The sequence below is a fragment of the Anthonomus grandis genome, chromosome 2 (genome assembly GCF_022605725.1).
Source record: "Anthonomus grandis grandis chromosome 2, icAntGran1.3, whole genome shotgun sequence".
NCBI classification, from domain to species: Eukaryota; Metazoa; Arthropoda; class Insecta; order Coleoptera; family Curculionidae; genus Anthonomus; species Anthonomus grandis.
Window position 1 is genome coordinate 45,949,968 of NC_065547.1, and position 12,031 is coordinate 45,961,998.

The window sequence follows — 12,031 nt, forward strand, 5'->3', positions numbered from 1 at the left end:
TTACATTCATGAGCACACACAGTGTGTACAACTGGTGAACATTGTCCAGATGAGGCTTTATTTATAGTGAAGAAGGTGCTGGCCTCTTTCATTTCTTCTTTTGGCTTACCCAGAAAGAGGAAGTGGATTTTCATGATTTCACAACAGCATTTTTGCATGGGGAATTGAGGGAAATTGTTTTTATTAGACAAGCCGAAGGCTTTCTTAAACAGGATAAAGATTCAAAGCTACATAAGGCTACTTATGGCCTCAAGCAGTCAGCCAGAGTTTGATACAATAAGGTCGAAGTAGCATTGACTAACCTAAAGTACATAAATTCCAAACTTTGGATTTTTATTAGAAGTCATATTAATTTTATAACGGTTATAGCCTTATACATTGATGATACGATGATTTTTGTGTTGCCTCAAATGATGTTGTAGAAGCTAAATATCTAAAAAAAGAATTAAGCAAACATTTTCTCTTGAAGGACTTGTGTAGCTAAGCAAATTGTAGGAATGAATGTCTGTATCGACAAGACTAGGAACGTTATTACTGAAGTATATCATATCGTCAACATGCCAGATTGTAAAACTATGGAGACACTTATGGAAAAAAACTTAAGTATAGATAGGGGTAAAAATGATTTTGTCGCACTTTATCAGGAACTTTCGCAATTGGTATCCTTATGTACTGAAGTGATATGATGAGACCCGATATCTCATACTACAGTTAGTTATTTGAGTAAATTTAATAATTGGTCTGAAACTGTAGATTAGCAGCATGCCAAGAGAGAGACATACTTAAAAAGACTACAACAGACTACGGCAGCGTCAGTGTCAACAGAAAGTCCATTACTGGTTTCTGTTTTTTATTTTCAAATTGTATAGTATCATGGGAGAGCACTAAACAGAAAACAGTCTATTTAGCACAGAAACAGAGTACGCAATTTGGACGTCAGTTGGTAGGTGTTTCGAAGAATAATCTTTTGCACTAAAGCTATCAATGAAGTTATTGAAGCTAGTCAAATAGAGGCAAAGTATTTGAAATCAAATTATATTTCAACAGATCTTACGACAATAGGTTTAGCGTCAAATAAACATATAAACAAGTTTATAATAGTAAAAGTTGTGGCTGAATAGACTTTGTGAAGTCTGTTACAAGGTATTACTGTTTAGAAATTGTGTTTAGTTTGTTGTGGGGGTATTGTTATAACTTTGGAACATATTCGATGTTCATGTTATGTACTCTCTATTGGTGTGGATTCAAAAAAACTAAACCTTCTGAGTGCTCTCTCTTCTTTTTTCATCCTCATGACCCATAGGTTCGTTATCCAAAAACACTTTGTTCATCTAACTATATCTTCTACCCAAATCAATTTCAAAATAGTAATCAATATACCCACACATCCCTAATACACCCTAAACCAAATAAAAGTTCAATAATTAGATTTTTTTAACATTAATTTTTTTCTTTCAGATTTGTCATAAATCTACTGGTCACCAACTTGCTCTCGAGCATCCTATTAATCCCCCTGTTGGTGGTCGACCAAAGTTACTCAACCCAACTGATCACCAAGCAAAGCTCAACCACGGAAACCAACACTACTACCACCACTACGATAGAAGAAGACCTACTGACGAAAGAAGAAGTGATAAGCTCCAATCAGTCATTTAAAATAGTCCAGACTAGCGAGTACATCAAAACCAGCATCGTGGACAACATCAGCAGCGAGAGTGCGGAGCTATTGTGCTACTTCGCGCAGGCCAGTACCAGTTTAGTTTGTACTGCCTCCATATTCAGTATATTGCTGATCGGAATCAATCAGTATTTCGGAGTGATTCACTCGTTAAGATATCACTTTTACGTAAATAAACTGCGAGCGACTATATTCATCTTTAGCAGTTGGGGTGCCGCTTTGACGTGCGCAATTTTGAGTACTTTGACATACTCGGATGGCAGTCTGTGGCATTTCTGCGCCAAGAGAGTGGGAGAGAGTCATGGAACTAAGGCTCTTAATACCACCTATGCCTTCAGTTACTTCTTTTTCGTCATACTTGCGCCATTTTTGGCCATATGTATTATTTATTTATGCATATACACGGCTGCGCACCAGAACAGTGAACGGATGCGCAAAAGTGCTTCGGCACCAACCAACACACCGTTGGAGGAGGTGATGGAAGGACCTAGGGATGAACGGGAGAGAAGAAACCTGCCCAAGGTACATTCGGCACCTAATTTTTCAGCGTTACAAGATAACAGGAATAATATAAGGGTGCCGCAGACCCCTTTACCATTAAACAGTGCTGTAAAACGAACTAGCAGTGATCGAAATAACTTTATCGTAAACTTAAAACATAAAATTTCCAACGCTTCGGTGTTTCGGTATCGGGAGGAAACGCGAGCGGCAAAAATTAGCGTTCTAGTGATATTTATGGTGTTAGTATGTTACGTTCCTTACGGCCTCACGTTGGTCCTGACCTCAGGTTGTATAAGGGTCAGTCCAGGCCAAATATTTAATTATCTTAGCTTAGTATTACTAGTATTCTCGAACGTGATATCGCCATTTTTATTTGGCTATCGGAACAAGCGCATTAAGCGAGAAATTGGGCGCATGCTCGGTCTGGTGCCTAAGCAGACGCATGCGCCTCCGCGTGCCTACGCGCGTCAAAGCAGCCTAATTAGAAATCGTAGTTACGGGGATAATCTAGATGTCGCCTTACCGGAAAACACCGAACCATTATTGGAGGGCGGTTTGGTCGTACCGGAGGTGGTAGTAACCTGTAAGGTGGAGACTGAAAGAAAAAGTATTTTAAAAAGGGTCGGTTCGGGGTGGAACAGCTATAAAAAGTGTAATTTTATTACGGTCCCTGATAGTTGTCTTAGTGATGCCCGGGGGTCTTTTTCTAGTGCTAGCACGCAGGTGTCTAACGATGAGTTTTAAAGAGAATTGAGCAGGAGGTGATTTGAATGCATATATTTCACAAGAAAGTTGTTTGAGGAAACTTGGCTGTGTAAAATTACTAGGTTTTGAAGAGCTTTTGCTGTGTAGGTCTGTTTTACAACGAAGAGAATCCCAGGAGTTTTCTTTAAAAATTTTACCCCCAAAAAGTCTTTTATTCAGAACGACAAACCGAAGAAAGTATTACATAATGTAATTCTTATGACCTACTTGGGATCTTCTTCATGGTCTCTCTACATTTTTACAAATGACTGTATTCTTGATACAGTTTTTTCTATACTGTGTTCTACTTAAAAATATACCAAAGATTCATTTTCTGAAATTGTAAAGACCCTTTTTGATTCCGTACATGACAAAATTGATTGATTGATAGTATTAAGTAGCTCGTAAGTACATACATATAAGAATATTCGCCCAAAATTCAAGATGTTTTTGCTTTGATAGAAAATAGTCACCGATCCCAGACACAGATTCTATTTTATATTAAAACAAGAACATTAACCAGTTAAATCACATTGATTACATTAATTGCGAATAACAAAAATGTTTACGACTGCCGTTTAAACGATAACTTACACATTAATTTATTGTAGAAATACAAATTAAGGACTTTTTTTTTTTAGTAATACAACGCTCTGTATTAATTTGTAATGTTATTTTTAATAAAATGTTTATTGAAATTTTCATTGGGTTTTTGTTCAATATCCTTCAAACTTTTTAGACCTGGAGGCTTAGAGGTTAGTATGCAACGTATACGAAATGAGAAGTCAGTTTAATGGGTGTAAAGTTGCTCATTTACATTTCTTGAAATACGCTTCTCAGAAAGTTAAATATCCTGAGTAGTTCAGAAAGTATCTGAGAAATTATTTGGTTGTTTTCCTTTTGTGCTTCTAAAAGTAATCCCTTTTCTTCCTTATATACATAAATGAGGTGGAACTTCGCAGATGATATCACTATTTTATGGTCACATAAGAGGGAAAATCATTCATGCACATGAAGTACAAACTTAGACACAAAAGTGAAGTTAATCTATTCCTTGAATATAGAAGATTATATGTTATGATCAGGTCCTAAGTAAGTGGAAATATCCATGGATTAATAGTGAACATCCTATGTATAATAATTTTGGGCAATCCAATAGAGTTCAACCTAACTTTGTCCAATGGAATTTCATTGATCTTCCAAAAGATGCTTTGAAAAATATAATTAGCTTACTTGAGTCGATATATAGATAATATGACCATATCTGGTCGAAAAATGTTTCTTACATATCCAGGACGTACGATAGAATTACGATTTTTTTAATCCCATGGTTTGAAAAAAAGCGTAGCCATTGAACAATTAAGCATTAAAAGCCTTGGACTGATATTTTCAAAATTCCCTTACATGTCCATCATTAATCGAAAGCTTAACGACGCGTTATTGAGCGTATTGATTGGCGAGGATTTGCCACATATCGACGATTATGACATACATCGACAGCTGCGCAGTTTCATTTATATAAATATGAATTATATATATATACTGATTATATGGATATGAATTATTCTTGATCTGTGCCGGTATAAATAAATACAATCATTGTACTAATTAGTTTAAATATATATAGAAGCTGCTAAACATCGTCGATGATTTACTGATTGTATGTTTCATTAAACATCACCAACATACATCAAACCTGGTTCCAAGGCGGATGTATTATTGCGACTGAGGACCTGTGTCGATTTGTTTAAAGATCTGCACAGGTCCTTGTAGATGCAGTGGAAGTTATCGGAAATCTGTGATAGGAAAATATTACATACTTCTTGTGGCAGTAGACCAGAAACATACAAAGAAAATAAAAAGGTCTGAAAGGGGAAGAATAAAAAAACTAACCAAAGAACCTGAAAGTTATTGATTTTGAAAAGTTAGAATTTAACTATACCACTTCCATCAGTAATGGTTTTAATGGGGACATTAGACACAGAAGGATAAGTTGGGATCTCATTGGCTAGGATATGCCTTTTGACATCAATGAAATCAAATCAATAAAAAACACATTATGATTAATAATCTCAGTTCTGTCCTAATACCGAAGTGGTTGCTATTTATTTTAATAACCTTATAATTGATAGATATTCATAAATAAGAAATATTTTATGAATCCAGGAATATTTAAGAAATGACCAGTGACCAGCATGTTGAGTAAGTTCACTTATTTGCTTATAAACATATTTACAAGTTTATCTTTTGCTTCATTAATAGTCTTGCCATCTGGTGAAGGGTTTGTGAAGTTAAGTCATAATTCGGACATAGTCATTTGTGTTGTACCTTTAAACTTTGCAAGATTATACCTTGGTAATCAGAGGCTTGCCGTAGGGAGGGGTGTTGTAATCTCTGCTGACGAACATGGTTCTGGATACACTCATTGTCCGCCTAAATAATTATTTACATTACAAAAGAACTTATATGAAAATGACTTATTTATTCTGCAACAGGCAAATTCGAGCACCCACTTTGCAAGCTGGTCTTCAAATACTAAAAAAATGTTGTGTGGAATACACGCAATTTTTGAACATCAAAATCTAATATTCATTAGAAAGAGAAATATAGCATCTGTACTGGCACCTAATCTATCTAGGTGCCTCATTTTAAGTTTTGCTTTCAAAATCAGGTTTCTTGGTGTGACACTCGACAGCAACTAAAGAGGAACTCTCATGTACAACTGGCAGGAATCACTAACATTTATTCAGATGGTTCCAAAGACAGACACACTTGGGCTATGACATTCATTGCAGAGACCTTTAATTAAACATAAACTAGCAGTTAGAAAGAGAGACGCCAACTGTTCCCCAAAGAGAACTATTTTGGATATCCTTATTGGGGACAGAACAACTAGTCAACAACAACGTAACTGACAAAACTGTATATATTCACACGAACTGTAAACGGCCTGTTCTTGCATCACGTCCATTCATAAGGAAGCGTTCACCAAAAACACGGTATTAAACACACTCTCTTGCACATTTTAAAAAGCAGTGAGATGATATCCATGCGACTGCAATTTGCAAGGCTTTCATTTATGTAAGAGGCTTCAAAGCTACCTGGACAAAGTTATCTCTGCAGCAGTCAACCAACAACTGTTAAGATATCTGGAATCATCTGGACTAATCAGCGATCATCAATACGGCTTCCAAAAGCTTAGATCCACCGGCGAACTTCTGGCCTACGTCACACACTTGTGGACGGAGGCCATGGAGACGCACGGCGAGTCCCGCTCAATCGCTCTTGACATTTCCAAGGTATTTGACAAAGTGTAGCATGAGGGACTACTAACCAAGCTCTCCTCAATCAGCATACAAAACTCATTATTGAATTGGATCAAATGTTTTCTTGAACAACGAACAATCCAAGTAGCCGTCGATGGATACCTCTCCGACAAATTTAATATTAACGCTGGAGTCCCTCAAGGATGCATTCTATCCCCCAGCCTTTTCTTGGTATATATCAACGATTTGCTAGGAACTACTGTCAATCCAATCTACAGCTTTGCGGACGATAGCACACTTATTTCCACATTTAAGTCCGCCAAACCAACGACAGCCGCAAGTTCTCAGAATCTTAGGCAGCAACAAGTAGCTTCAACCAAGAACGATATTAGAACAATCTTGGAGTGGAGCAATAACAATTTGGTCAATTTTAACGCTAAAAAAATGCAGGCTGCAGTATTTACGATGAAGACTAACCTTGGTGGCCCGGAGCTGGTTATGACAAGGAAAACATTGCCAATGAAATCATCTTTACATCTTCTAGGAGTCGAGGTCACCAATAGTGTGTCCTGGCATGACCACGTTGCCGAGGTCGCCAGGGCGGCTTCCAAAAAACTCGGAGTGCTTTTCAAAACGAAAAAACTGTATACACCAGAACAGCTGCTGACTCTTTATAAAGCTCAAATAGGCCCTTCCCTCGAGTATTGCTCGCATGTCTGGAGCTCTGCACCCAAGCATAGTTTAAACCTGCTGGATTCTATACAGAAGAGAGCTATTCGTCTTATCGACAAACCAGAACTGGATAGTCTGGAGCACAGGAGAAAGGTGGCTGATCTCTGTTAATTCTACCGTTATTATCACGGTAAGTGCTCCTCTGAGCTGGCAGGCCTGATTCCACCCAGGGCTGTTCCGGCAAGAAGGACGCGTCTAGCAGTTGCGGCTCATCAACATCGAGTTCACCTGCCTACCCCAAGGACGTCGCTGTATCGGGACTCATTCATATGGAGAACATCTTCTTTGTGGAACGGGCTTCCACCTCACATATTTCCCGACGCATACAATCTACAGCGAGTCAAGATAAATGCCCACAAATATCTTCGCGCAAGCACCACTCCAAGAGTAACATAGGACTGTCCTCTTGTGCTTGTGTTTACCATTAAAAAAAAAAAAAAATTCTCTGACTAGAAGGAAACTACACCTGGTAACAGGACCGGTATCTTCATTAGTCAATTAAGTGGTTATTTAATCAAATTGAGACTAGGAACGAGTCCACTATACAGGGCATGCAACCACCAGGAAAATAAGTACATAATTTGCGATTGTCCTGCTCTCTCATTAATATTAAATAACTCTGACTGTATCCCGTTAATTCCTTGGAGAGACCAGAGAATCTTCCTTTAACAATGTCGTCTCCTTTGTTGATTCGTTGTGGCACACCATAAGTTCGTCATCCAGTCCAACCTACTATGACTATGAAGCGTGGTTTTTATTTACTTTCAGGGCTGATGATGCTCCGATAGGAGCGAAACACGTGTAGCTTTTTAAAAAATTATATATATGTTTTATAAGACCCTGAATTGAGAGTTTTTTTTGTTTTTTTTTTGCGTGGTCTCTTGGGGAAAGAATGGATGATATGTTTCTGCTTAACTGTGGTGTTCGCACTATCCTTTGCAGGTTACAGATACAGAATCTTACGTTTTACCCTCAATGCCATCTTCTTGAATCCGCCTTTTGGTTTGAAGCAAATGAATGTTTCCCAAACACCAAAGCTTTATATTAACGGACTCTTGAAACTTTGGTTACAAAATATTCCTTCACATATATATCCTTAAGCAGAATTACGTTTTTATCCTTAACTCCTCCATATTCATTTATATATTTTTTTTTATGTCAGGCATAAATTCAAAAGAAGTGCTCAATGCCATGAGGCAAAGGTTTTCAAATCCTGATGGTCTAGTCAGATTACTCGTAAAATGACTACAGGGTTTAAAAAATTTATATTTAAAAATCTCAAACATTCCTGGTATGTTTAAAGAAAACCACCAGTAGCAAATCCCAATTAGAAATTTTTCGACGCGACAACGTTGCAAATAGCAGCGCAACGTTGCATTGTTACGTTGTCTTAACCGTAGAGACAACCCCGTTTTACACCAATTTGAAAGAGATTTTTTTTGGTTGTCTCAACGTTACGCAGTTGCAAAGTCTTTAGATTTACGGATTTTTGGGCGGATGGACGCCTTAGCGACAGAAAAATTATTTTTTTAGCAATAAGCTAATAGATAACTGCAGCAACCTTTTTAATCCATCTTTTGAACAGTCTTTATTAATATTTGTTTTGTATGTAGTTCAATACAGTGAATGATACGGGTAAAATACCCATTTTAAAAGATTTACAAGCACTTAATTTATAAACGGAACATAGTTTACTGTGCAAAGATGTTATTTTAGCCCTAAATAACAAGCGCGCCATAAATTTATAGCGGATTTCGAAAAAATAATAATAATTAATTTTTTTTATTGGTTGTCCTGTGTCCCTGGTTGGCCTAAAGCAAGAGGAATAACGGATGGACCTAACCTAAAATTTTAATATTTCAATTATTGTTTGCAGTTTGTTGCGCGTATGCAGCAACTTTTAAAAACTTTAATAAATAAAAAATTCATAAGCTCTTTGAAAAATATAAACTCAGAATATAATGTTAACATTATGTTATATATAAAAATAAAAATATAGATTAAGTAAGTTATGTTTAATTAAAAATTGTTTCTTCCTCTTATTCTCTCTACCTTTGTTTTTCATCTTCCTAAAACTCTTAACATGTCAAAAAGCTTCCTCTACAGCCAAAAATGCTTAACACAGACGATCAGGCAATGTGACACCCATTCGATAACGATGAGGTAACGTTGTTCTTACTGGGTTTTTAATTCGAAAAATTGTACACATCTGCACGTCGTTGTTTTCAGTGTAAATTACTACTGCTACCATTTATAGTAAAAAAATACGTTTTAAAAATCACAACTTAGGTTACTGCAAATTGTTACTTGAGATATGCCATGAATAATATCTATGTATGAAGAAACATTCCAGGAACATTTAAACATGAAAGAACTTTCATAATCTTGAACACTCAAAGATGTTTGCTCTGATCAGGAGAGTAGATATCCAACTGAAACAATTCATCGAGTTTTTATTGATGATAGATTGAAATTTCATAATCCCATAAATTTAAGAACTAGAGGATGTTATGTTGTTGTGGTCAATGAAGGCTTAGAAGCTGTAAAGTCTGTAAGCTTTTCTCTTCTATAGAACGTTATTTGCACTATGATTTTGCTTTTTAGGGTTTCTGCAAGTAAAGAACAACATTCAAGTTCAGGTACCATAGAAGAACTGCAAAAAATATTTTAAAACATATCTAATATTTGAAAGTTGAAATTGGACTATATTTCGGCACTAGGAAGTTGTTTCCAGTGTTAAGAATGGTTAACATTAATCCTGTTTCCAGTAGCTAAAAAAGTCTCAATGCATTATAGTGAATATTTATTGCACGTAGATACGCTATAAGTTGTTAGCTATTTATAGAAAAATCAATATAGAAATAATTGTTTTATTTGATCTACAAAAAATTTAATTTACAAGATCAAGGTCAATTCCAAAAAGATTTGACCAGCTGCAATCCGTCACTTATAAACTCATTAGCGCGTACTACATATACATCTTAAAATATGCACTTGGAACTTTAATACCAACAAATTCTAATTCTATCATAATTGCTTTAACCTATAACAATAATCAGTAATGACAGGGCATAATGCAGTTGAAAAAAGTGAAGGTGCTTCTAAGCATAAATATCATTTGATAACCAATTTCACTTACTACTAAAATACATATATTGTATATGTATGTAAATGTCCTATTTTTTGCGCTCTTCTAAAAATATAACTTACTTTATGACGACTGGAGTAATTGAGAACAGTTATTATTAAAAGCCTTACTATATTTAAGTGATACACTTTTTTAGGTGGGTTCTAGGAAAAAAATTATTGATGATTTTAATTTAGTACATTTTTTAACGCAAATCACTTTAATATACATTTTTGCAAAGTCATCAAATGACAGCCATCACATATGCTCAGTCATGGTCAATATAATTTCATTTTTGGGAAATAAATGCTGTTCCCACCTTACTGTCAATCTTTTAGAATAGAGTTCTGTTAGAGCTTTAGACTAAAAAAGCTGATTGTCAAGATTGATTCAAATACAAGAAGGTTTTTTAGACTAATAGTATTCATGAAATAATTTGACCTGATGCAAAATGCAAGCTCAAGGGAAGAGACATTTTTCTGTTAAGTTTATTGAGTGACTAGGGAGTCATTCAACAATTCAGCATATATATTCATCAATGGCTTTAAATTTGGTGACGTCATTATGTTTACTTCACTTCTATATAAATAACATCATATTCTGTAGTATTTAATTTTAAAATTTGAATTTCGCGCCTTTCAATATAACGTCATATGTGTTGACAGTTATTACGTTTTGTTAGGTTGGCAGAAGTGATTGACAGAAGAGATGATGACGTGTATTTTAAATTATGGATTTATTACTTATGAGTTGTAATTTGTCTATTTGTTTAACCGAATAAAAGGCCATTCTACAATTCTTAATGATCAAATAAAATTCTCAAAAAACACAAAAAAGCGCCCAACACGAAAATTACCGCCAAAAAGTTTCAATACTAGTGGCGTCATCTCTTGAATGCATTCTAAACTGCTTAACACACTAGCAAACTTTAATATTATGATAATACAGCACACTGTAATGTAACATAGTGACCTGTAAACATTTATTTAACATTTTGTATTCTAACAATAGGATTGAAAGTTTGAAGGTAACTAAAATGATTAAGCTAATTTATATATTTGAATTATTTGCTTAGCAAGAATGGGTCTGCATCATCCTATTTTAATTAGATTCCACTTTTCTTTTACTTGTGTGGTTAGTGACGCCCTCTATAGGCCACAAGCAACTAATCCGTATTCTAAGCTGCATCGGCTCGCTACCACTCATACTAGCAAGTAATGAACTTAATGACGCTACTGATTAAAAGAGGACGCTTGCTGTTTCATTCTTAAAATTTCATTTATGTGAACGTTAATTTCAAGAGAGTTTAGAAACGTTAGCTTTTAGTTTAAAAAAACTACACAGCCTTAATTTAAATATAAAAGTGTTTTTAGGCTTTAAATAACCAAAAGCCTAAAGCACCTTATTTCTGTTTTTCAACACACCTTCACCATCATATGGAAAAACGTGTTGATCAAAGCAAGTTATCATAATATTCTTGCTGGAGCTTGACTTCTTGTCTATTTTCTACACTTTCTAACTATACATTTGGTGAGAGATAATAAGAGATAATGTTGACATTTTAACAAGGACTTTTTTATATTATTGGAGCACTGTAGTTTATGTTTGGCATCACTTATATTGTATATTTCATTTTTCTATTTGCCTACTATAGTTGCCGAAAGAACCACACATTTCCTAAATTTAAGAGCACGGTATAGTAGAACAAAATTCAAATTTAGCGCCATGTTTTGAATATCCGTTACTATCACGTCACAAACTATTTTCGCACAGCAAATCGAGAACCCAGCATATGTCGTTTGGCAGCAGACTATTTAGTCCGCGTCCGCTGTTATTTAATCAATTTAATAACCATATCTCTTGAAATTCCCAAGGAGTTTTAATAATTTTTGTTCAGATATTAACAATTATAATAAATGACTAGATTTATGGTCTTTACAAATTAAAGGTTTTTTTGTTGTGAACAGTAATTAAAGAGTCAAA

General features: G+C 35.3%; 1 protein-coding gene and 1 long non-coding RNA gene across 7 annotated transcripts in view; one reads left to right on the forward strand and one right to left on the reverse strand.

Annotated features, from left to right (window-relative positions):
- The window catches only part of LOC126733638 (uncharacterized), a 153,133-nt gene extending 149,506 nt beyond the window's left edge, over positions 1–3,627 (forward strand). For all 6 annotated transcript variants that reach the window (XM_050437029.1, XM_050437030.1, XM_050437031.1 and 3 more), the window contains one exon: positions 1,459–3,627. In XM_050437029.1, coding sequence (XP_050292986.1) covers positions 1,459–2,923 — 1,465 coding nt within the window. In that variant the 3' untranslated portion in view covers positions 2,924–3,627. The remainder of the gene's footprint in view (positions 1–1,458) is intronic.
- LOC126733641 (uncharacterized) overlaps positions 1–12,031 on the reverse strand; it is a 38,029-nt gene that overhangs the window by 19,364 nt on the left and 6,634 nt on the right. The window lies entirely within an intron of this gene.